At 54.6% G+C, this 25523-nt stretch overlaps 1 protein-coding gene across 1 annotated transcript; it reads right to left on the reverse strand.

The window, feature by feature from the left end:
• Positions 1 to 127: 127 nt before the first annotated feature.
• On the reverse strand, positions 128 to 24532 carry LOC127564419 (serum paraoxonase/arylesterase 1-like). The gene is made up of 9 exons (XM_052000942.1): positions 24426 to 24532; positions 18903 to 18973; positions 16455 to 16510; positions 9046 to 9214; positions 7085 to 7211; positions 5921 to 6121; positions 5161 to 5242; positions 2080 to 2208; positions 128 to 352 (listed from the first exon to the last, which is right to left on the reverse strand). Exons 1-9 carry the CDS (start codon positions 24500 to 24502, stop codon positions 194 to 196), a joined length of 1071 nt encoding a protein of 356 aa, XP_051856902.1. The 5' UTR covers positions 24503 to 24532; the 3' UTR covers positions 128 to 193.
• Positions 24533 to 25523: the final 991 nt, after the last annotated feature.

The raw sequence follows: 25523 nt of genomic DNA on the forward strand, positions 1-25523 counted from the left end.
AGCAGCTGGAGCAGGGGCAGCTGCAGGGCCAAGAGCATCGTCCGGACGGACCCAGAGGGTCTCGGGGGCCCGGGGCCCTCCCAGCGCGGTCGAGGCCCCACCCCCCGACCCAATCACACTCCCAACGTGGGCGGGCACTCCTTTTATTGCTCGGTGGGTCCCCCCCTCGCTCCCCGGCTCCCGGGAGGGGGCGCTAGAGCTGGCAGCGCAGAGCCCGGTGGAAGACGGTGCCGATCAGCAGCTGCCCCCGGTACACGGAGGCCACGGTGCTGCCCTGCAGGACGGAGCCGCCTTCCGCGTACACCTGGCTCACCGAGGGCCGCGAGGAGAGGATGTCCTGCACGCGGAGCACCTGCGCACGGGAACCACGGCCGGCCCTCAGCCCCTCCTCGGGCTGCTCCGACCCGGCCCGAGGGGCCCCTGAGGACCCCCGCCCTCCCCCGCGTCCCCCCCCTTCCCTCCCCTCCCGCCCTCCGAGCTGCATCGGGGCAGCAGCCGTGGCTGCACAAGCTCAGGGGCGCGCAGACTGGCGCCTGCTCCGGGCCTGGCTCTGCTACTTAGCACCTGGGACTGCTCCCTCCGTGCCTCAGTTTCCCCATGTGTAAAACAAGTAGGAGGCTCTCCGGCTCCCCAAATTGGGGTGGACTCTGAACCCCCTCAGGTCTTGCGCCTCCTGAAGACGACCTGGGAGCCACTAAGGCACCTCTCAGGCCTAAAAGCCGGGGCTCCTTTGGCTCCCGTGGGACTCGCTCCCACCCTCAGATCTCAGTTATCGGCACAGGACCCCCCCCCACAGGACAAGTCGGCCGCTGCGGGGTCGCATTCGTCAGCCCTCGGGGCCAGTCCGGGTTACACCGGTGTCGGAGAGCAGCCTCCTGGGCTGGGGGACCTCCAACAGCCCCTGCAGAGTGGCGAGTATGAAGGCTCAGCTCCGGGGGCACAGAAGTGGCGGAGGGGGTCCAAGCGGGGCTTCTCAGAAGCAGCCGCTCAGCCTTTTAGCTGGCACTGACCAAGGCTCCTCCTCCTTCCCTCCCTCTCCTCCTCCTCCTTTCTCTCCCTCCCTCCCTCCCTCCCTCCCTCCCCTCTTCCCTGTCACTCTCCCTCTCCTCTTCCTTTCTCTCCCTCCCTCCTTCCCTCTCTCTCTCCCCTCTCTCTCTCCCCTCCCTCCCTCCCCTCTTCCCTGTCACTCTCCCTCTCCTCTTCCTTTCTCTCCCTCCCTCCTTCCCTCTCTCTCTCCCCTCCCTCCCTCTCTCTCCCTTCCTCCCCACCCTCATGTCAGGAGTTTAACTAGGTTAGAGTTGGAGCACTTATAGTTGGAGTCTTATCCCAGAGATGTCTCTAACCACCAGAAAGCGATCTGGGGAAAGGAGTGAAGGCTCTAGCAGGGAAGGCTGGAACAGTGTGGCTCAGAACACTGGACTTGGAGTCAGAAGAGGCCTGTGCTTAAATCCACCTCAGGGACTTCCTTGCTCGGGACACTAAGCAAGGCTCCCAACCGTCATGGCTTCCCCATAGCTACGTGGGGGTGGGGTAATGACAGCATCAACTTCCCAGGCTTGGGAAAGTGAGGGAGAAAAAAGGGAACGTGCAGTTAATAAGCGCCTACTACACGCCAGGAGCCAGGAACCAGCTTTACAAATAGTTGGAACCTCATGGCAACCCTGGGAGACAATTGCTGCTATTACCCCTATTTTACACTTGAGGAAACTGAGGAAGACAAAGTGTATGAGGCTGCATTTGAACTCAGGTTTCCCTCCCTCCGAACCCAGCAATCTGTTCGCTGTCCCAGGGCACTCTGAAACGCTTGGCCGCCAGCTGTGTGAATGTGAACAGCCATGCGCAACATTAGTGGCAGGTCTCCCGCACTGCCCCGGGCCTGAGAGGGAAGCTTCAGAGCCCAGACTGTCTAGTCTAGCTTGATGGGGAGGGGTGCCCCACGAGTCATAACGAATGCCCACAGCTGTCTCGCCTTCCCCGCTGAAATAGCTCTTTAAAAGAAAACTTCTGCCCTGGCGAGGGGCACAGTTCCCGTTCCAGGGGAGATGAAAGGAAACATCTCCACTTCTTCACAAAACTCACCTCTGATGGAGGCGGGTCCTCGGGGTCATAGAAGAAAATCTTCATGCCGTTGGGATGGCACCCAACCCACACGTCCCCCGTGGTGGGATCCACGGACAAGTTATCCACGAGGGTGTCAAAGGTGAGGGCCTTCCAAAATTGAGACAGACACAGGAGGGGAGAGAGAGGGAGAGAGAGCCAGAGAGGCAGACAGACAGAGACAGAGAGAGAGGGGGAGGAGAGAGAGAGAGACAGAGAGACAGAGAGAGAGAGAGACAGACAGAGACAGAGAGACACATACAGAGAGAGGGAGAGAGAGCCAGAGAGGCAGACAGACAGAGACAAAGAGAGAGAGGGGGAGGGAGAGAGAGAGAGACAGAGAGACAGAGAGAGAGAGAGAGACAGACAGAGAGGTAGACAGACAGAGACAGAGAGACACATACAGAGAGAGGGAGAGAGAGCCAGAGAGACAGACAGACAGAGACAGAGAAACACATACAGAGAGAGGGAGAGAGAGCCAGAGAGGCAGACAGACAGAGACAGAGAGAGACGGGGAGGGAGAGAGAGAGAGACAGAGAGAGAGACAGAGAGAGACGGGGAGGAGAGAGAGAGAGAGAGACAGACAGAGACAGAGAGACACATACAGAGAGAGGGAGAGAGAGCCAGAGAGACAGACAGACAGAGACAGGGGGGGGGAGAGAGAGAGAGAGACAGAGAGAGAGAGAGACAGACAGACAGAGAAACACATAGAGAGAAAGGGAGAGAGAGCCAGAGAGACAGACAGACAGAGACAGAGAGAGAGAGAGACAGACAGAGACAGAGAAACACATACAGAGAGAGGGAGAGAGAGCCAGAGAGACAGACAGACAGAGACACAGAGAGAGAGACAGACAGACAGAGACAGAGAAACACAGACAGAGAGAGGGAGAGAGAGCCAGAGAGACAGACAGACAGAGACAGAGAGGGGGGGGAGGGAGAGAGAGAGACACAGAGAGACAGAGAGAGAGAGAGACAGACAGAGACAGAGAGACACATACAGAGAGAGGGAGAGAGAGACACACACAGAGAGAGACAACACACACAGAGAGACAGAGAGAGAGAGAGACAGAGAGAGGGAGGGAAGGAGAGAGAGAAAGAGACACAGAGAGAAACAGAGAGAGAGAGACAGAGAGAGATGGGGGGAGACAGAGGGGGAGAGACAGAGGCAGTGAGAAAGTAAGAAAGTGACACACACAGAAACAAAACGTCAGAAGCAGCAGCACTGGACTCAGGGCTACCCTCTCCCCTGTACCAGGAGCCCAGGTGTCCTCCATTCTGGCTTTTCTACCACCGAGAAGTCCCCAGAGTAAGAGAAGGAGGCCAAAGGATGCCTTGAGAATTGTCCTGACTGGCAGACATTGCTCTGGGCTGATCCTCTTCTGGAAAGGAAAGTGGCCATGGGAGGGGGGCAGAGGGGCCAGGGACAGAGAGGAAGAGGAGCCTCCAGCTGAACCTCGGCCATGCCCTGGCCTGAGGAACAGACCCAGCTGGGGGGCCGTCCGGTCCTACCCCAGGAAGGTATGGACCGACTAGCACAAGCTGCTTGCTCCCAAGGACGCCCCATCTCCCAGGCCCCAAGCGCTCTGGCTTCTGCCCCCAGGTTCCCTCCTGGAGCAGCTCCCCAGCTTCCCTGAAGGCTACAGGAAGTCCTTCTTGCTCTCCCGGCCTCGGGCCCTCTTCTCCAATGGGGGCCGCTTGCGGGGGGCTTCCTCCTCCCCCTGGGAGGCAGGACCACGTCCCCGGGGGGCGATCCCCAGGGCCCGCTCCTCCAGGGGTTGATGGAAGAGTTGAGTCAGAGCCTGGCAAAGGGCTGGGAGGAAGTCCCGGACCTCTGGCAAAAGCAAAGCTGCACCGCTGTCTGCATCGACATGGCCCCTCTCCCGGCAGGACCCCCTTCCCTTTTCGGCTCCCTGAGGGGAGACTAAGGCAGTCACAATTAAGTGAAGGAGAAGCCATCCTGTCGTAGGAGTTATTTACCATTGCTCTCCGCTCCCTGGGGTCCTGATACCTCGAGTTCTTTCCTACTCCTTTGGGGAGATTCCGGGTGCAAGAAATTGCCCCCCCAGATGCTGTGTAAGGGGTGGGAGAGCCCAAAGGTGAGAAAGGGGAGCTTCTGGCCCACCACAGGCAGGGATTCAGAGCAGAGACCCCCAAGGAAGAGGGGGAGGCCCTGGGAACCCAGCAGCTGGTGTCATGGCGGCTAAGTCTAAAGACTTAAAAAAAGAGCAAGGGAGGAAATTCAGAGAGCAATGAAGCCTCAGGGAGGAACCCAGAAACACTTCGCCAGTATCTCCTCCTCCCCATCCTTGTTGGCTCCCAGAGGGGGGCGCTGTGAAGCAGCTGTTCTTGTGCAAGTGGGACCCGCTGGCCCGCAAAGGCCGGCCCCCAGGCCAGTTTCTCCTGTGGGAATGACTCCCAAAGCTTGCAGTGTATTCACTATGGATTCCAGGGCTCCTTTGGTCTCTCCCCCCTTGGTTGCCTTTGCTTTCTGGTCTCTGCCCCCAGGCCTGAGCTTTGTCTCTCCTGTAACTTCCCCGAGCTCATCCATCTATCTGCTCCTTCCCGGTAACCTCCCCACCCTGAATCACCCCTCCCCACCCTGGGTCACCCCTCCCTGCCCTGGGTCACCCCTCCCCATCCTAGTCACCCCTCCCCACGCTGGATCACCCCTCCCCACCCTGGGTCACTCCTCTCTGCCCTGGGTCACCCCTCCCCATCCTGGTCACCCCTCCTCATGCTGGATCACCCCTCCTCACGCTGGATCACCCCTCCCCGCCCTGGGTCACCCCTCCCCACACTGGATCACCCCTCCCCATGCTGGGTCACCCCTCTCTGCCCTGGGTCACCCCTCCCCATCCTGGTCACCCCTCCCTGCCCTGGGTCACCCCTCCCCACGCTGTCCCCCCTTCCCCACGGCTGAGTTTCTCGGGGACCTCATTTTGGGGAAGGGCGAAGCTTTGCTCCCCTGCTCTCTGACTCCTCCACCAGGCTTGGTCATTGGCGGCTTCCGGGGCAGCCAGCCCAGGACCAGAGATGGTGCCTTGGTGGGCAGGCGACTCCTACCTTCAGTGCTTTGAGGCTCCCGTCGGCAAGTCTTTCAAAGATGTGGATCTTGTGACCCAGCAACTCGGCCACGTAAAGGTACCTTTGGGAGAAGACACTGGCCCTCAACCCCCCCCCCTCCCAAGAGGCGCTGGCGCAGCTGCCCCAGCCAGTCTCCCCAGTGCTTCACGTGGTTCTGGCGCACCAGCCGCCCCTGGCTACCTCCCTGGGTCCCCTTCACGAGAAAGGGCTTGTTTCTTTCCAGAAAACACGGCTGTGAGCCCCCTGAGCCTCGGGCCCTTGCTCCCAGCGCTGCCTCTCTTCGCCTTCTCTCCCGGCTCACTCCCGGTTCTGCGGCTGTTCCACTCCCCAGACGGACCCCAGGGGACCCTTAGCTTCCTCCCGGCCAGCCTTCCACCTCTTGCCCGACCCTGTAATTCATTCCCATCCCCACTGGCTGCCCATCCGCATCCCCCTCTCCTCCTCCCCACTCAGGGAGCTCTCTGGGGCCAGGCCAGGCCTAACCTTGCCATTTGTGGCCATACTGAGGCTTGGGCTAGGCAATCGTTAGCAATCATGCGGCGGTCTCTCTTTCAGGGGGCCCGAGTCGGGAGGCGCAGGAGCGGGCTGCTGCTGCCTGCTGGCGTGGGCGCCCGTTCCGTGGCTTCCACACCGTGGCTTTTCTCTGGGCTCCCAGTGGCGTCTGCCATTAAGCAGGCCTGGGAAATTTCTCGGGAGCAGTTGGGGGCCGGGAAGTCGCCGGACCTGAGGGAGCACGTACTTGCCGTCGGGAGAAATGTTGATGCCGTTGGCGAAGTCGAAGCCGGAGGCCACCGGGCGCACGTCCCGCGGGCTGTAGTAAACCACGTTGGACCATTTCAAACCCAAGTACAGCTCCCACGCGCGGAGGGAGGGGTCCGAGAAGTAGTGGTCGTTCGTGGCGTAGAAATGCTCCCGGCCCACGGCAACCAGGTCGTTGACGCTGCAGAGGAGACGCGGGACAGTGTCGGGTGTGGAAAGCCCGGCCGGCGTTCCACCTAGTGCCGAGCCTTCTTTCCCCACGTGGCTGCCGCGGACATTGGCAACGCGGTTATTACACCTGGGTAACCTAGATCTGATGGCTCGCTCTCCTGGGGAAGGGGAAGGGGAAAACTTGCAGCGCAAAATCTCAGAGAGCAATGTTGCAATTGGAAAAAATAAAACACCATTAAGTTTAAGAAAAAAAGAAAAGGAAAAGCACCTTATAGCTTGCCTCTAATGAAAAGCCAGACAGGGCAGGAAAGGACGGGGTTTCCATCTGCAGGAAATCCCAGCCCTTGGGCCTCGGGCCAGAGACGGATCGCTGAGCTGCGGACAGGAGGCCGCTCAGGGATCCCAGAGGGGGGGGGGGCCCTCTCCGCCTCAGGTTGGTCCATGGGCCACCCTCCTCCTGAGGGCCTGGACGGGGCGGGCTCCACCCCCAGCCCCACTCTACTGGAGCCCTTTCCTTGCTTCTCTTATTGCCCAGGAGCCGCAGTTAACTGCACCAGCAGCATTTGGGCAACAAGAACCAATGGGGGACGGGGAGGGAGGGGCTAGCCCTCCCTGGGATGCCCATTGGCTTGGTGGCGGCTTCCCACCTGCTATAAAGGCTGAGTCTGAAGGGCGCGGATGATGGGATGGAGGAAAGGGCTGGGACAGCAGGGGAGAGCGGGCTGGCTCCGCTGAACTTTGGGGAAGCAGCAACGGAATGGGGAGAGGTGCTGGGCCCCGCCTTCAGGGCGCTCTCACCAAGTGGCAGGAGCAGAAATGGAGCGTTTCCGAGACCCCAGGAAGCTCCCGGAGCTTTCCACTGGCCCAAAATCCGGCCAGGAAGATGCCCACCCCACCTCGGGGCCAAGAGCGAGACTTTGGGGGCAGCCCCAGGAGGTGGGTGGGGTGAACCGTGTCCCCGCTGGGACCGTACTTGGGAAGCAGCTCGTGCCGGATTGTTTTCAGATACAAAAGCGATCTTTCTTCTTCTTGAAACTTAAACAGCTCCACAGTGGTCGAGAACTGGGGGTGGTTTACCACGAACAGGTACACGGTGTTATCTGAGGGGAGGCACAGAGAGCCCGCCATTAGTCCAGCCAGGATTCTGGGTGGCTTCTGTCTCTAGGGAACAGCTCTGACCTGCCTCCCTTAGGGCTCCCTTCATGGGGCTCTTCCCGCCTCAGGAGGCAGGGCACCCAGTGCCCAGGAGGGGCCAGAGCAGGACAGGACCCTCTGTCCCTGAGGTTCAAGGCCATAGCAAGGTAGCAGGAAAGCTCCCTGGCAGAAGCAGTGTCTGCCCAGCAAGATGCCCAAGACCTCATGGGACTCTGCTGCCCCTGGGGCCTCCAGTGGGGTAGAGGGGTCTCAGAGAGGATGCAGGACAGTGAAGTCATTGCCTCATTTCTGCCCCTGTACATTTGGGCAAAGAACAGGAGGAGACGCTGGGATGTGGGGACTCGTGTCATGCACTGGGCTGCTTGAGGGGCAGAGCATGGTGCCGGGGTGTCTGTGTATGTGGCAGGACCTGGATGAGGGACAGGCTGCCCTGAGCACAGGCAGAGTGTCTGAGACTCAGTGAAGGAGGACAGAGGCAGCCAGGGAAGGTTCTTGAGAAAGGGAAGTCAGTGGGGATAGAGGAAGAGCCTGCAGCAGCCCCTCAGGGTCAGGCCTTCTGGCCCCCGACTGAGGCTCAGAGACTGAGAGCTGCCCATCACCCAACTGGTTGCAAAGCAGGATTGAAACCAGTTCTTCAAGGTTACCCTCCATTTGCAGTGTGAGGGAGGTGACCAGGGTGACAACTCAGGGACCTTTAGTCCAACCCCTCATTTGGCAGGTGGAAAAACAGGTGGCAGGTGTAAGGTTGCCAGGGAGCTACTGGGATAAAGAGTTCCTCCAGCCCCACCAGATACCCCCTTGCTCAGCCCCACTGCCTCCAAGGGCGTCCATGACCATAGAGGGAGCAAGAATAAGGGGTCGCTCAGGAAGAGCCCACAAGTCCCGAGGCCTGACTGGAGACAAGAAGCCAGAAACCAAGGCTCGGAACTTGGGGGGAAGATACCGGCTAGTGGGGATCCCTAAGGCAAGAGCAGGGCTGCCGGCTTTGGAGGCTTCCCTGAAGTCACTACTGCTGAAGCCCATCTAGCTGCCAAGGAGGAGTGGCAGAAGGGAAGGAGCTGAGAGAGGCCAGAAGAGATGATGAAGGTGTAGAGAGGGCTGCTGCAAAGCCAAGGGAAGATGGAGGGAGCTGGCTCATGTCCCAAGAGACCTTTGAGAGAACAGATGCAGTTCCAGGGAAGGAGCCCAGGTAACAGGGGCTCCAAGACAGTGAGTGGGGAGATCCTGAGCCAGCAGGGCAAACCAAAGCACTGGTCAGAGAAAGCCCACCACCCTCCATGCAAGAGCTTGAAAAAGGGCTTTCCTTTAATAGTGTTACTTGGATTTATTTTTAGTTTGATTGTCAGATTAAAAGCCAGTCCCAATAGCAAAGTCAAACTAATAAAGATATTCTTAAATCTAGATTACCTAAAGATTTAGGGAATGGACAGATGATTTTTATCTTTGTAGGACTAAAATAATTAAGACTTTTTAAAGGCTATGTTCTCCTTTCTAGTATAAGGGGAGCAGCCCTCTTTTTTCTTGAGTTAGTAAGTCTTTTGTAGTAAGACTTTTGTAGAAAGGCAAACTGCTTACAGGATGAGGGACATGGATTGGTCCAAAGTCACACAAGTATCAGGGCAGGGATTCAAATTCAGCTTCCCTGACTCCCAACCTAGCCTCAATTTTGACTTGAGTTCCCTATGGCAAGATGTCACAAACATTCATACAATTCTGCCTTGGATGAGGCAGATTCTCAGCTCAGATCTTAAGGACACTCAAATAACCCTGGCATTTTACCTTCATCTGTGAAGGTGCTGATCCCATGTGGGTTAAGGGAAGCCTTGTCCAGTCCATCCCCATGGATCGGTAGCACCATAGGCTCAGGGTTTTCTTCATTGAGGTCCATCAAAAGTATTTCTCCAGGCTTGTGTGGATCAAAGCTCTTTATTCCTGGATATTTTAACCCCTTTTAAAAAACAAAGGAAATAAGTATAAACAGATTGACCCATCATCCAGGTACAACTTCAAAGTCAGGTGCACGTAGACTTTATTTCTGGGGACTCATTTAGCCACATTCACTGTCCTCTTTTGAGCCCCTCAGGGCTGCCAGGACGGCCACATCTAAATATCCCCCTCGCCCCCCCCATCCCAAGCTTAGCACACTGATCTGTTGTAAGGAAACCTAGTGAGTAAGCAATCTTAAGGAAGAATCAGTCTTGTCTTTTGTGTAATTTCTTTTTGCTGAGAACACAAAAACGTGCTTGCAGTTATCTGACAGAATGCCAGGAAAGCATAAAGAAGGGAAGGGCATCCTTTCTTGTGCATTAATCAGTGAGTACTCTTTATGGCAGGCCTGTGTTTACCCTGGAAACCTGGCCAGTTCTTGGAATAAACATAAATACAATCCTCCTAAAAAAATGAACAAATATTCTCCTTGGTGGGCCTCTTGTGATGCAACATCCTGTACTTGGGAGGCTGCTACATGTCAAGAGACACATATCAAATGAAAATACTTAGCCTGGTGCCTTCATTGTTCTCAGCCTATAAAAACCCCTTAGTGGAAAGGGACTTGGAGGATTCAGATAGGAGGTCTTGTATAGCTTGCCTAGAAATGACTCCAGTGAAGACTTTGAATAGCTATGACCATGAGTCATCCCAACCAAGGAATTCAGATGTTGGTGCTTCCTCAGAGTGATGATGATGTCTGCTATATGTTGTTTGTTTATCATGGTGTCCACTGTGTCTGTTAATTGTGTATTACTTTTATACTATGAGTTTCCTCTTCCCTTTGATCAAGCTTCTGAGCAGTAATAAGCAATATATTAATATAATATATAATATAATAAGTAATACTATTACTTGTGTAATAAAACTTTATCTTTAAGACAATGCCTATTGAAATGCAAATTCCAAACCTAGATTAATCTTACATCTGCACACAGTAAGTGCTTACTAAATGTAGACAGCAAACAGTCTTGACACTAGAAAGACCAACTGGGGTCTTTCATGAAGATATCCAGAGATAAACAGGTGAAGGGAATTTTTTCAGCTGTTGCCAAAGACTCCAGATGACTGACTGGGGAAGCCCTTGGGTTCCTCAAAGAAGAGACATGAAAGGTGTGGGAACTGCTGGGAAGGAACATTGATTTCTGGACTTTGCTTCCAGCATATAATAAGAAGTTAGAGGACCTCAGATGATCTGGCAAAGCTGAGAAGACTGAGGGGTGAGTCAATGTGTGTAATGTCTTCTCTGTAAAGAGTGACTGGGATAGGAGAAGAAATCAGCTGCTTTCCTCTTAACTAAGCAAAAAAAAATGGTTTGGGGACTTCTTTTTATGAACATCACGACCTTATAACTCTTGGGGAAAGCTGTTCAGAAAGGGGGGCCATTAGGCTCGATTAATCAATTAACATTTGTTAAGCACTTACTGAGATATGCTGGACATTGGAAATGTCCAGCCCCTGGACAAAAAGGAAGGTAGCTTATGCTCTTAACATGAGGGACCATATATACATACAAGTCAGCGAGGAAGGGAAGGAGAGTGGAAACAAGCAACTGGGGGTGTGGAGATCTCTGAAAACTGAGGCATGGACATAACTGGGTACAGTTCAGTCCACAAAGGTGATGCTTCATGAGATTAGAAACATGCTCTTTGGCTGGAGATCATATCTACAGGAAATGGGAGCGTGAATCCCTAATGCACACAGCAGGAGACAATCTGGTCCTTCCGGGCTCCTGTCCCTGAGGCTTGGTGCAGAAGGGCCTCTGGCAGCAGTACATATGACTCTAGAAAAAGAGACTTGTCTGAAAGTAGCTACCCGAGTAACAGCAGGAGGCAGAGCAATAAAAAAGTGACTCGGGATCCAGAAGGGAGATAAAAGCATTTGGGTAAAGATCACAGAGGGAGAGATAGAAACCATCTAGTCATACATACACCACAGACCATCAGGGCAGAAGGGAGAGAAGCTCAGGAAACAGGCCATAAACCTAGAGCAAGAGCAAGATAGAAAAGGATGACAACTCCAATGATCCAGACATTTTCTGCTTCCCTGTCTCTGTTTCTGTCTCTTTGCCCAAAGCAGGAAGCTCTGTGTGTGTGTGTGTGTGTGTGTGTGTGTGTGTGTGTTTAATTTCTTCATTTGCTATAAAGATAATTTCAGTGTTCAATAGGTGATGAGGGGAACCACCATATGATTCTCACCAATAAAGAAGAACTGATTGCTGGAAGCAGAAGAGATAGAAATCATGGGAGATGCTACCAGTTCCATGGTCTAACAATGATCTAACAATGGTCTAACCCATCCTCTAGATTTGTGGAGAGCAGATGTCAAAAGTATTGGGGGTTTCTTTTTATAGTTACAATAGTCACATTCAGATGAATCTCAGACAAGTCACTAAAGATTCTGTGGTTTATAGTTTTTTTTTCCAGATCATGAAAGACAGAAGACAAATTCGGATGGAATTTTTAAATGCAGCAGCCGTTTCACATCATTCTTCTAGAGATTCAGGACAGAGGGCATGTGAGGAAGTAGCAGCAGCAGACAGCTATTTTGTGGGAGCCTAATAGTAACTGAAGTCTCTCCTTTCTCACCTTCTATCTGGCATATTAAGAAAAACCAATATGAATAACTTGGAGATATGCTGAAAGGGCTCTAAAAATACTCATAACCTTTGATCCAGTGATACCATGGTTAAGTCTGTATCTCAAAGAAAAAGGAAAAATACATATATATTTATAGATATATAGATAGATAGAGCTATACACACACACACACACACACACACACACACATAAATATTTGTAGCCTTTTTTTGTGGAGTCAGGGGACTGGAAATTGAGGCGATGCCCATCAGCGGGGAAGTGGCTGAACAAGTTGTGGTATATGAATGTAACAGCTGTCCCTGAGGTTATTGTGCTTCAAAAAATGATGAGCAGGAAGAGGCAGAGTCTGGAGCAGTAGGAAGATCTACTCAGGGTCCAGGAGGGAGGTAGAAAGCATTTGGGTAAAGCTCAAAGAGGGAGAGGCAGAAACTATATTGTCATCAGCATATACCACAGACCACCAAGAAAGAAGGAAGTAATAGATGAGGAGGTCAGGAAGCAGATCATAAGAAAAACCTGGAAAGACATATGTGAATTGATCCTGAGTGAAGTGAGCAGAACCAGGAGAACATTGTTCACATTAAAAGGAACACTGTACATTGAACAACAGTGAATGACTTAGCTACTCTCAGCAATACAAAGATCCAAAACAATCCCAAAGAACCGATCCACCTTCAGAGAAAAAACTGATAAGAGTCTGAGGACAGATGGAAGACTATCATTTTTCACTTGCTTTTCTGTTTTGTTTTCTTGCACAAAATGAAGAATATGGCAATATACTGTACATATATAACCTATATCAAATTGCTTACCATCTCAGGGAGGGGGCAAAGGAGAGAGGGAGAGAATTTGGAAAAATAAATTAGTTTACAATACTATTTAAATAAAATATTCAAAATAACAATACAAACTTACTTTAAAAAGAAATACACATGGCTTTGTCAATGGAAATGAAATCGAAGAAGCTCCATTACCATCTGTTTTGCTGCTGGATCACCGGACCTTTCCTTGTGACTTTCAGCTGGAGCCTCTTATATGTGAAATCTCTCCCATTAAAATGTGAATTCTTGGAGAACAAGGCCTTTCTTTTCTATTTATATCTCTGGCACTTAGCATAATACTTTAAATGTAATAAGTAATTAGTAAATAATTTTTCATAAAAAAACCAAAGTCCACAGGAGTGACTGAGAGATTCCACTCCCCTTTCTTTCACCTTTTGTATTTACTGCATCTTGCCAGTGGCTGGCATCATTTGCTACTACATGATTTTCTGCCCTTCCATTTTAGCTCTGCCCTGTATTTTAATAGTGGTTTTTCTAAGTAAAGATAATTTTAATAACCTCTTGAGTTCATTTCTTTGCTAGGAGAGAAGAGGCAGCAGGGATTCAGCTTAGTTAATTCAGATTAACCCAGGACTTTATAGGGTTGGGAAGCCAGTTCTCAGCTGGAGACCAAAGACTCTTTGGATCTTATAAAAGTTCAGAGCTTTCATGGATTTATTAACAGGTTTTTTTTTTTTTAAGGTTTTTTAACTTAAAAAAAAGACATATGGAACTGAGTCATGCCTTAGGCAAAACAACAACAACAACAACAACAAAACAACAAAAAAAACCCCAAAACCAATCTCCAAAACCAAAACCAACTTTGCAAGCTAATTCTATAGAGCCAATAGTGATGTTTCCCATGGAGCCCTTGGGCTTTTTCCATGTCTGCACCAAAAAAAGGGAGAGGGCAATAAGGTGGATCTCATAGAAAGGTCGTGCCCTGAGCTGCCGCAGGGTTTGCAGATGGGCATGATCAGTTCCCTTTACTCCCCAGAAGAGAAGGAGAAATTCTGGGGGACTCAGGTGATCTTTGCAATCCAGCTGCTAATGGCAGCACCGTTTACTGGCCAAGTTATCCTCCACAATGACACCTGCTGGCTGATCACTAGAACTCCATGGGGAAGTCAGCCCAGATGACAGAAAATACTAAAGAATGAAAATCTGGACCCAAAGGGAAATAACTCCAATGACATTTTAAAGAGACCTTGTGGATGCACCAATCTGCCTCAGCTATTAAAAAACCCAACCCCGAGTTATTTTTTAAAGGCAATTATTAAAAGAAAATGTAATGAAGAGAAAAGCCAGGACAGTTGCCAAGAACAGTGACAAAGCATGGATCATTCTCTGCCACAGTGGCGACCCTGCTAAAGTTCAGTTTGTTCTGGATGGTGAAGCAATCTGTGGCAGCAACCCTGACGCACCCCCTCCTTCCCTTCCTCTAAGGTCCTCAAAGTCTTCAGCTGCTCAGTTATGGCTTCCGCATCCCTCACAGTAAGTCCTGAGAGGCAGCAGCCATCTAGTTACTCCATACATGAACCCCCCACTCCAGTAGCTCTGACCAATTATCAGCCTCTTCTTGGAGACCCCAAAGAGGGTGATCCCACCAGCTCTTATCATAGCTCTCATGGGACAGTTCCTGAAGCTAGGATTTCTCCTGACATTCAGTGCCCTCCCTATTCTTCTGCATGAACCTCCTCAAATCCATGACTTTGGCTTCTTCTTTGGACAGTCATTTAGCTTCAGATCCTCTTTCCTTCTTGGTCTCATAGCTCATCCCCCATATCCTACCCATTTGGGGTTTTATCCTTTTACATCTCAGACAGGCCCCCTTCCTGGTGCAGAACCCAGACAGCTGCAGTGGTCACTAGGGCAGAGTCTTTCTGCCTCAAGTTTCTTCCTGCTTCAGTCCAACCTCCCTTCAGCCACCAAAGTGCGAGTACAGATCTGACCATGTCCCTCTGCCTACTACTCAATAAACTCTGGTAACTCTCATGGCTCCAGGATCAAATATCCATTCTTCTGGCATTCAAAGCCCTTTATCGCCTCTCCCACCCTCACCCCTTTTTTCCCAAGCTTCTTCTCCCTGACTCCCATGTCTTTCAGCGCCTTTGACCTTCTTCCTGTTCCATGTCCTCACTATCCTGGAACTCTAACTTATGTCGACCTCCCGGCTTCCTTGAAGTCCAAGGTACCGTCCTGCCTTCAATGGGAAACCTTTCTCACTCCTTCCTCTGGTGCTTCTCTGTTACAACATTCTCTTCTATATCTTACTTGTTCAGTCATTTCCATGTTGTCTTCCCATGAGACTAGGAACTCCTCGGGAGAGGGATGTGTGTCCCCTGTGCTGACCCAGCATTAGTTGACTGACATTTTCCCAAGGGGTACACTATCTTTAAAGGAAAGGTTATCTAAACAGGTTACGGCTTAAGGGCAGGGAAGAGCCCGGGCTCCTTTGCCCGCGCCAGGACATATCGTTTTGGGAAGTACTCATCTTGGGGAGCTGGAGCACAGGGCTCAGAGGGAGAGGATGGGGGATTAGCCAAGCTGGCTCTTCTGAGCTGGAGGAAGAGCCACGGATGAAGAATGCATTCTTTCTCCTCCAGGCCAGGGAGGATGAAGGGAGATCTTTGGGTGGGGGGGTGGGGTAGACTTTGGCATTAGGGTTAAACGTGGGAAGTGGGAGCTCCTGCCATCACCTCCTAATAGTCAGGAAAGAGGAAGATCTAGGGCTTCTGTGGGAGTAAGTCACAGGCTCTGACGGCTGATTGGCTGTGGGGAAGGAGCGAGAGGGAAGCATATTGGGTGTGGATCTCTAGGCTGCAAGGGGCACTGGACAGGGACAGGGAGTCCAGGCAGGAATGGCCTGAGGGGAGAATCTCTAAATTCTGTTTCAAGCACGTTGAATTCAAGCTGCTGGCAAGAGAAGCCGGGATACCCATTCATATTCCATCTTTCCATGTTCTATGTGACCTCCCTGAGGACAGCTGTGATCATGAGCGGAGGGAAACATTGTCTGGGGAATCCTCCCTCCCTTTGATAGCCCTCCCTCACCTTGACAGCCCTCCCTCCCTTTGATAGCCCTCCCAGCTATCACAGCAATGGGTCTCAGGGGACAGACTGGGAGGGAACTGTAGCAAGGCCAGGAGAGGGAAGAAGAGGAGGACGCAGCCTGAAGTAGGATGGGGCCCCCCCATTTTGGCAGATCGGGGGAGGTGATGACCCCCCGCTCTTTCTCTCAGAGTGATTATGATGAGGAGTGCTGCTGGTGCCTGGGAGGGGAGGAGGAAGAGCTACCATGACGCCCAATGGACCTGAATGAGTGAGACAGCCCCCTTAGACCGGTATGGGAAAGGCGCGTGGCGCCACCTGGGACTCAGAAGCTGGCGCTGCGCTCTGCGGGCTGGGGTGGGCTTCTGGGTTCTTCTTCCCTTCTCATCTTTGGGCCATTAGTTCTGCCACTGGGTTTCCCATGAAGACTTGGGGTCCTAACCAGCCCTTTAACCTGTTATTTAGGAGGGAGAGAGACTTGGGGGAGGAGAGGAGGAACCCCCCCCCCTTCTGGGAACCAGTGTGAAGCTGGAAAAGGAGGAGGTGGGCTGAGCAATGGGTCCAGTTAAGGGCAGTTAGCTGTGTCATCCCCCAGGACAAGAGCAGTCCACCTGCTGATGCCCCGTTTCCCTGGCAGCTGATGCCCCACTTCCCTGGCAGCTGACGCCCCATTTCCCTGGCAGCTGACGCCCCACTTCCCTGGCCGCCGGCTCTTGAGGGGGACACTCACGCAGCTCAGGAAGGCCAGGCCATGGGGGAGGATCTCCAGGTCTTCAGAACCAGTTTCTGCAAGAGAACAGATTCAAGGTGAACTGAGGAGGGGGGGATTGTGAGGGACGTGGAGAGAGCCTGGAGGGTCTGACCGAGACTGGCTCCCCCCGCTATGGGGCTGGGTGCAGACTCCCTCCTCCACAAGGCCGGAAGGCGGGAACAGCTTGTGATCACCCCCACTTTCCTGAAGGTCTGAGGAATTAAGGGACCCCACACAGAGCTGGAGGTGGCAAGCGGCCCCAGGGTCTCCAGTGAGGGCATGGTTTGACAGAGAGATGTTGGGGGATTGGAGTGTGGACATTGCCCTGGATGACTCTGTGGGACTGGATTCTGAGGGTGCCGTGGGGCTCACTCATGCCTTACCTCAGTCTTAAATGTGGGCACTCCAGATCTCCTAGCATGGTCACATGGAGGGATCATGCACTCACACACTCACACACACATACACACACATACACACACACACACAGTCACACTGACACACACATACACAGTCACACACACACAGTCACACTGACACACACATACACTCACACACTCATACACATACACACACACACTCATACACACAATCACACTCACATACACTCACACACTCACACTCACACACACAGTCACACTCATATACACAGTCACATTCACACACACACTCACACTCACACACACAGTCACACACACATACACAATACACTTACACACACATACACACAATCACACTCACATACACTCACACATATACACTCATACACACACACTCACACACACTCATACACAGTCACACTGACACACACATACACTCACACACTCACATACACATACACACACTCACACACATACACTCACACACATACATTTACACACACAGTCACACATATACTCATACATACAGTCACACTGACATACACTCGTTACACACACTCACACTCACACACACATACTCACATACACACATAAACACACTCATACACACAATCATACTCACACACACTCACACACATACACTCACACAGTCACACTCACTCACTACACACACTCACACACACATAGCCACACTCACACACACATACACTCACACACACTCATACACACAATCACACTCACATACACACACATACACACACACTCTTACACATACACATACATACATTCATACATGCACTCACACAGACACACTCACACACACACACATACACTTATCATTATGAGGCTGTGGGTCCAGCACTCTCTTTACCATAATAGACAGTAAGACCCGTGCCCACGCCGCCAGCCTCCACAGAGTTCTCCCTCCTCACTCTCCTTGTCCTCCCCACTCGGTCCTCCCCAGCCTTGCCCGTCCCTGTCCCTGCCCCTGCCCCTGCCCCACTACTATTGCTTCCAAAGAAGCGCTTTGTGATGCGGCTGCTGGGACCCCGAGCACTCCCAGGGGAGCCCCAACTCCGCACCCTTCACTAGGAGCCTCTCCTCCCGCCCTGCTCTGGGCACTTCAGGCCCCTCAGCCCACTGGGGTCTCAGCTGCCGGGGGCTCTGAAAGCAGCAGGCCAGGGGCGTCAGCCGCCCGAGGGAGGGCTTCCCCCTGCCCGAGGGTCCTTGGGGGAGCTCCCCGGAGAGCATGTGTTCTCAGTGCTCAGAGATGCCCTGCGCTCACTTCCAAGTCCTTGGCTGCGATCCAGACAAGTCAGCGTGGGTGAGTGTGAGTGTGTGTGAGTGTGTGAGTGTATGTGAGTGTGAGTGAGTGTGTGTGAGTATGTGTGAGTGTGTGAGTGAGTATGTGTGAGTGTGTGTGAGTGTGAGTGAGTGTGTGAGTGAGTATGTGTGAGTGTGTGTGAGTGAGAGTGTGAGTGTGTGTGAGTGTGAGTGTGTGTGAGTGTGAGTGTGTGTGAGTGAGAGTGTGAGTGTGTGTGTGTGAATGAGTGTGAGTGTGTGAGTGTGTATGTTGTGTGCACGTGTGTGCATCGTACACTGGGTGCACAGGGCTGTAGGTGAGCGCAGCATGCTCCCTGCGCGCGCACACACATCGGGCACGCCATGTACACCAGGATATGCACACGTGTGTGCGCTGAGTGTGCATGTGCACGTCCCGTGGGCGTGCCTGGTGCCCTTTGCAGCACTGCGTGTGTACACGCGTGTGCATGTGTGTGTTCTGTGGGCACCATGTGCTCGGGGCCATTTCCCCAAGTGCCCCCCAGTGGTCCTCCACCCCGTCCTCCCCCTCCATCTCTGCTCCCCCTGCATCTCTGTAAACAAGAGCTCCTTGTGACTTTTGAACTCCCCGAGTCACAGCTGGCTCAGGCCGTGTAAACAGGCCCCGGGTGCGATTGTGAAAGGCCCGGGCTCTCCCGCTCCCGGCTGGCAGTCTCCCCGGAAGCCCAGTTCCATCAGCAAACAGTCCCACCGGCCCGGAACGTACCGACGCCTTTGATGAGCTGGCAGCGCGGAAGCTCCCGGGGCTTCACTTCTCGGGACGCGTTGAACCGGGCCCTGAGCAGGAAGCAGACGGAATGTCGTCAAGTCATGTCAACATGTGAAATCACGTCACTCGTGGCCCTGCTCTAACCACTGCCCCGTCCGGCCCCATCGAGTCCGGGCACCTGGACCTCGGGCCAGAGCGGGGGGAAGTCCCGCCCCGGGACACAGGGCAAAAAGGACGGGCCTGTGAGCTTCCGGGCGGGCAGGGAGGTCAAACAGGCCGCCACAGCTAAGGTGCCCTGGGGAGGCGGCCGACGGGCAGAGAGGGCAGCTCCTGACCCAACAGCACAGGAGGGTCTGCAGGCAGTGGCGGCGGGGGAGGCAGAGATGGGCAGTGGCCCTTGTGGCTGGACACGGGAGAAAAGGCGGAGCCGGTTTGGAGGGAGGGCTCAGTGTCTGCCTGAAGGGCCGGCCAAGGACACTGTGGAGCCGTAGCAGCCGCCCCCTTGGCAAGGGGCCTGGGGGGCAGGAGATAATGGTGAAGGGCTGGGGAGAGGTGGTGTCCACTCTACGCTCTGCAAGGTCCTAAGGAAGCGGCCTCCAGGAAGGGTCTCCACAGGAGGGGCCGGCCTCGGCCTCCAAGGGCAGGGCCCAGCTGGCTCAGCAGAGGCCGGGAGGTGGAAGGAGGGGGATGTCCTTGGGCAACACGGGAGGAGGGAGCTGACTGCGGAGAGAGAATCCTTGGTGGGAGGAGCGAAGGGAGGAGGGGTAAGATCAGCCATCTGAATTCTGGGTGAGCTGGGCAGTCAGGGAGGCTCTTCTGGGTGGGACAGTTCAGCTGGGGGAGAAAAGGACTCAGACTCCAAGCAAAGCCAAACCCGAGAGGCCGGGGAGGCGATCTCTTCCAACCTACTCCTTTTATAGGAGAAGGAATGGAGGCTCTGGAAGGACAGGGACTTTGCCACAGCAACCGTAAATGGCAACTGTGTCATGGGCAGGGAGACGGCCCTGGACGAGGGACGCCCGCTGGGAAAGGCAGGAGGCCAGGTGGACTTCTGAAGGACCGGCCTGCAATGGAGTCAGCCAGCTGAGAATGGGCTGGGTTAGCCCGGCAGCAGAAAGTGGGGCTGGGGAGCACCATGGCTGCTTGTCAAAATGGCGCCCCTGCACAGAGCAGGAGACGGAAGAGGGGGCAGCGCCTCCCCCTCAGACTCCTCCTTCGGGGCTCCTCGCTAGGGCTGCCTCTCTCTTAGGGACCCGCTGGCCACTGCAACCAGACCCAGCCAGGTGTGTGTGAAGTGTGTGCTCTGTGCTGGGCGTGAAGGTGCAAGGGGAAAGGGGCCTGCGTGCTCCACGCCCGGAGCTCCCATCGGGGCCCGTGTCCGAGCTGGACGCTGGCGGGGGCCGAGAATGTCCAGGGGGGCCCGGGGCCACAGGGAGGAGAACTTAGGAGTGCTTGCAGATCTAGAAATCAGGAAGGTCCTCAAAGAGGAGGTGACAGGCTGAGCCCCCCAGAAGCGGGGAGCCATGGCAGACACAGCAGGTGGGCAGAAGTGGGCAAGACGAGCTCATGGAACCGGGAGCGCTGGCGCTGGGCAGAACGGGAAGATTCAGGAAAGGGCGCGTGAGAGAGAAGGCGAGAGCAGGGAGAGACCAGAGGGAGCCCCTAAAGGTGCAGGGACTGGACACATTTGGACAGAGGACACTAGTCAAGGAGGACAGATAGGAAGGGGGTGCAGTGAGGAGAGAGGGGAGGGAAAGGGAGACAGAGAGAGAGACAGAGACAGAGAGAGACAGAGACAGAGAGAGAGAGACAGAGACAGAGAGAGAGAGACAGAGACAAAGACACAGAGAGAGAGACAGAGACAGAGACAGAGACAGAGACAAAGACACAGAGAGAGACACAGACACACAGAGACAGAGAGAGAGAGAAAGAGAGACAGAGACAAAGACACAAAGAGAGAGAGACAGAGACAAAGACACAGAGAGACACGCACACAGAGACAGAGACAGAGACACACACACAGAGAGAGAGAGAGAGACACAGAGAGAGAGAGACAGAGACAGAGACAGAGACAGAGACAAAGACACAGAGAGAGACACAGACACACAGAGACAGAGAGAGAGAGAAAGAGAGACAGAGACAAAGACACAAAGAGAGAGAGACAGAGACAAAGACACAGAGAGACACACACACAGAGACAGAGACAGAGACACACACACACAGAGAGAGAGAGAGAGAGAGAGACAGAGAGAGAGAGAGACAGAGACAGAGAGACAGAGACAAAGACACAGAGAAAGAGAGACAGAGACAGAGACAAAGACACAGAGAGAGACACACACACAGACAAAGACAGAGAGAGAGAGAAAGAGAGACAGAGACAAAGATACAGAGAGAGAGACACACACACACAGACAGAGACAGAGACACACACACAGAGAAAGAAAGACAGAGACAGAGAGAGACAGAGAGACAGAGACAAAGCACAGAGAGACACACACACAGACAGAGAGACAGAGACACAGAGAGAGAGACAAAGAGACAGAGACAGAGGCAGAGAGAGAGAAAGAGAGAGAGGATGTGAGGAATGGAAGAGCAAAGGTTCTAAGACAGAGTTGGGGGGGTGGGTCTTGAGCCTGCAGTGGTTGAAGGACACCAAGATATTTCCATGGCACTTTGAGGTTTAAAAAACAATTTCTTCACAAAACCCAAATGAAGTCAGGGGTGTGAGTGTGACAGTCCCCATCTCAGATGGGGGGGTGAGCAGTAGAAGTGGGGGATGGAGGAGGAGGGCAGGTTTTGGGGTCCCCTGCTTCCCTCTGCCTCCTTTCTCTGCCTCAATCCAAGAACACTCCCACTCAATGGGCAGGAACCAAGTTTTCTTTTGTTTTTGTTCTTCAGCACCTGACTGTAGTACACAGCAGGGGATTCATGAATGTCTGCTGCATGGGGGTGAGTTTGAGCCTCCCTCCCTTGTGATTTTCAGCCTGAAGCACCAGGGAAAGTTGGGGCTGGATTGGGAAGTGTCCCCAGTGGGGCAGATAAAGGAGCTGTGTTTCAGCTCCTGGATGAACAAGGTCTCTTCCTTCCAGGGACCCTCAAAAAAGACCCTCTCTTCAGCTATGCACTTAATCAAGTCCTCTCTGATTCTTGGTTCCTCCTCTGTAAAATGGGGTCATTCCAACACTCCCCCGGCACCCCCAGGCCAGAGCTTAGACTCCAGCTCGCCCTTCCAGCCTCCTAGGCAACAAACGCCTCTTGGCTCTTCTACTGGGCCTGGCTGACGGTTCTAGAGGGCTCTGGGCCCTGCCCTTTCAGAAGGACCCTGGACAGGGCCCGCCTTCCCGCCTGCAGCAAACTCCTCCTCCTCCGTCCCTCCTAAAACCTTCCTCTTCTTGGTACTTGGTCACCAGATCCCCCCTCCTGTCAGAGATGAAACCCAAGACCTGTGGGACCGTAATTACCGGCCAGAAAGCTTGTGGAACTCCCCTTACCTTGACCTTGGTCATGACTCAGCTCAGGTTCCCTCTGTCACAACTCCAAACCAACTAGAGCAAGGCCCTGCCAGCAGGAATAAGCCTGGGCAGATGCTGGAGGTCCGGGCTAATCCCAATAGGAGGAAAGAAGAAGGGAGAGGAAGGGGCAGAGCTAGGAAGGGGGGGAGGGAGGGAAGAGAGAAGAAGAGCGGAAAGGAGGGGATGGGAAGAGGAGGGAAGGAGAAAGAGAGAGGAAAGGGGAGAGGAAGGGAGAGGAAAGGGGAGGGGGAGAGAGAAGGCATGAAAGAGAGAGAGAAGGAGAGAGGGGAGGGGAGGGAGGAAAAGGAGAATGGAGGAGGGAAGAGAGAGAAAAAGGGAGAGGGAAGAAGGGAAGGGAGAGGAGGAAGAGGGGGAGGGAGAGGAGAAGCCTTGTCCTGGTTTCCACCCTTCCAAATCTGAGCGTGGAGAAGGCAGGAGGGCAAGGAGGGGCCTGAGAAGGCTGTGGGGAAAGAGGCTCCAGGTTCAAGAAAGGAGCTGGAAGCTTCTGGCCATTTCCCTCCGGGCTTCCCTATCCCCAGGCAGCCCACAGCATTGCAGGACAGCTCTGGGCAGCTAAGGGGCACCACAGTGCACAGAGCCTCTGCCTAGGGGTTGGGAAGGCAGTAATTCTGTCTCAAACACCACTGGGTGAATCTGGGCCAGTCACTTCACCCCGTTGCCTCAGGTGCCCATCTACAAAATGAGCCAGAGAAGGGAAAAGCAGAACGCTCTGGTCTCTGACAAGAAAACTCTGCGAGGGTTCACCAAGAGTCGCTCGCAACTGAAGCACAATTTGGGAGCATGCGGGCCTTTCTTCAGCAGATGGAGTCCTTCCTCCGTGAGCTGTGGCCATAGGAGCAGGGGGCAGAAGACCTCCCAAGGGATGCTCACCTGGCCACCCTACTCCCCGTCTGGGACCACCGGGGGCAGGCAGGCAGCTGCTCTGCCAGGAGGATGGGCTGGGTACAAGGGCTGCTGGAACGGAGGCGCTCCATTTCTGGAGCCTCTGGCTACAGGACAGTCTACACTGCCCAGTTTTAGTCCTGCTGAGTCTCCTCTGGGCTCTGGCACTGTGTGGGCACTCTCCTACTTTCAAGGCCCATAAGCTAGTCTTCCCCACCTGGGGTAGGCAAGTGAGAGGCTGTGGATACATCTGGATGGGCCCCTCCTCACCCTGTGCTTCCAGGTTTGTGAAAAAGTTCTTCACTCTGGGAGCAGGGCCAGAGCCCACTGGAACCGCCTTGGGGCCTTGGAGCAGAGCTCAGGACTTCTCTCCCCAGCGGCCCAGCCCCGAAAGAGCTTCCCGCTGGGAGGCTGCCCTTTCCCTTGGCTGTGGACAGCCCACAAACGGGAGCCAGACCATCCCCATTCTGCATTGCTTGGCCCAGAAGAGGAAATGCGACCCTTGGAGGAGTGGAGGCTGAGAGCCCCAGAGAGCCAGGAGCTCCTGCCTTACCCAAAGTGTCAGCCAGACTCCAGGAGCCCTTCTCTCCCACTGTTCTCTGCAGCTGGCCCCGTGCTGGCCCCTGCATGATTCGGGTGGGCACCAGGACTGTCTCATGATAGCTCTCTACCCTCTAGGAATCTGTTACAGGAACCGGTCCAGGCTGGAGGTTGGGGGAGGGGAGGTTGGCAGGGAGGGCAAAAGCTGCCAGTCCCTGCCCTTCCCCTAGGAGGGACTCCTGGAGGCCGCTTTCCCCTAGTCCTGGGAAGCTCTGACAGGGACGCCCCGGGGCCACCAAGCACAATCTGTGGGCCTGCTCTGGCTCGGTGGAGGTCTCCCAGTGGTCTTAGGCAAACGCTGCCCCTCCACCCCAGGCCATCCCACTCCCCCTTCTCTGTAGGTGGGCCCAGTACTGAGCTGCTGAACACTCGGCTTCCGATCCGTATCCCCAGTCTTCCTGCAAGGGGCGGCCTCCCTCACCCAAACCCACGCGGGTCCACAGACGCGGTGCGCCCCTGTGCCAGCCCCTGCCACCCCGTCCAGCCGCCCCTCGCGGCCGCTCACCGGAAAGCCGCCCGTCTCTCCACCACCAAAGCCAGCGCCAGGACCAAAAGGGTGAGCAGCAGCAGCCCCCGCGCCATGGCCGAGCCTGCTGGGTTCCTGCCTAGGAGCTGCTTGGGCATATGGAGGGGCTGGAATGGTTCGGAGAAGGAGATGGAGGCGGCCTCCCCGCCCCTGCCCGGCCCCCAGCTCCAGGTGCCTCCCCGGCCCCGCCCCCGCCCCCTCGCATCCCCGGCCGGTCCCGCTGTCCAAGGTTCCCGCGGGTTTCGGCCAGCTCGCTCTCCGGGGCTGCGCCCTGGCAGGCCCGCAAGGACAGGGGCTGGGGCTGACTGTGGAAGGGACCCGTGGGTCCCGGCGGAAGGGCTTCCGCTTCACCCACGGGGCGCGATCCCGGAGCCCAACATGGAAGTCGGGGAGAGAAGTTTAAACTCCGCGGCTGGGACTCCGCTGTGTTCCAAAGGCACCAGAGCTCGGGGGGGAGGGGGAGGGAGAAGAGGAGGGGAGGAGAGCGCAGGGAAGGAGGGAAGAGGAAAGAGGGAAAATGGGGGGAGGACGGGAGGAGGGAGGTAAGGGGAAGGAGGGGAAGAAGAGAGGAGGGGAAGAAGAGGAGAGGGGGAAGAAGAGGGAGGAGGGAAGTCACTTCACCTCAGCTTCCTCCGTGTCAAACGGGGTGGATTCCAGCAGCGCTCCGACGGGGCTGTTCTGAGAATCCAGATGTTGTTTGTCCGGTGGCTGGCGCGGCAGAGTGTGGACTTGTGTCCTGCCCCTCCCTCTTAGCGATGAGCACCAGGAGTTTGCTTTGGATCGGGGTTAACCATGGGCTCTGACCGGGCTGGGCTTGGGCTGGGCTTCAGGCCGACCCGCCGCAGTCTGAAGCCAGTCTGACGATGTGCACGGGCTGGGGGGGGGGTGGTATTTGCAGGGCCCCAAGACTCGGAGGGGGTTGTCACGTCACTAGCGAACGGCGGGCCAGGGTCCGAGGGGGCTTCAACAGGCGAACACGCCGGGCTTAGTCAAAGAAGCAGGTCTCCGGCGGCGGCGTGTTCAGGACCGAACGTCCGCTTCTTCAAACCGGCTTCTCCCAGTCCCGGTGGCGAGGTC

Source organism: Antechinus flavipes, chromosome 5 (genome assembly GCF_016432865.1).
Source record: "Antechinus flavipes isolate AdamAnt ecotype Samford, QLD, Australia chromosome 5, AdamAnt_v2, whole genome shotgun sequence".
Classification (NCBI taxonomy): domain Eukaryota; kingdom Metazoa; phylum Chordata; class Mammalia; order Dasyuromorphia; family Dasyuridae; genus Antechinus; species Antechinus flavipes.

Excerpts from the sequence above, each read along its gene's own strand:
- LOC127564419 (XM_052000942.1), bottom strand. The coding sequence starts at position 24,502 with ATGGCGCGGGGGCTGCTGCTGCTCACCCTTTTGGTCCTGGCGCTGGCT. Across the intron at positions 16,511-18,902 it reads CCAGCTCATCAAAGGCGTCG|AAACTGGTTCTGAAGACCTG; the intron begins GTACGTTCCGGG and ends GTTCTCTTGCAG. Across the intron at positions 6,122-7,084 it reads CGGCACGAGCTGCTTCCCAA|CGTCAACGACCTGGTTGCCG; the intron begins GTACGGTCCCAG and ends TCTCCTCTGCAG.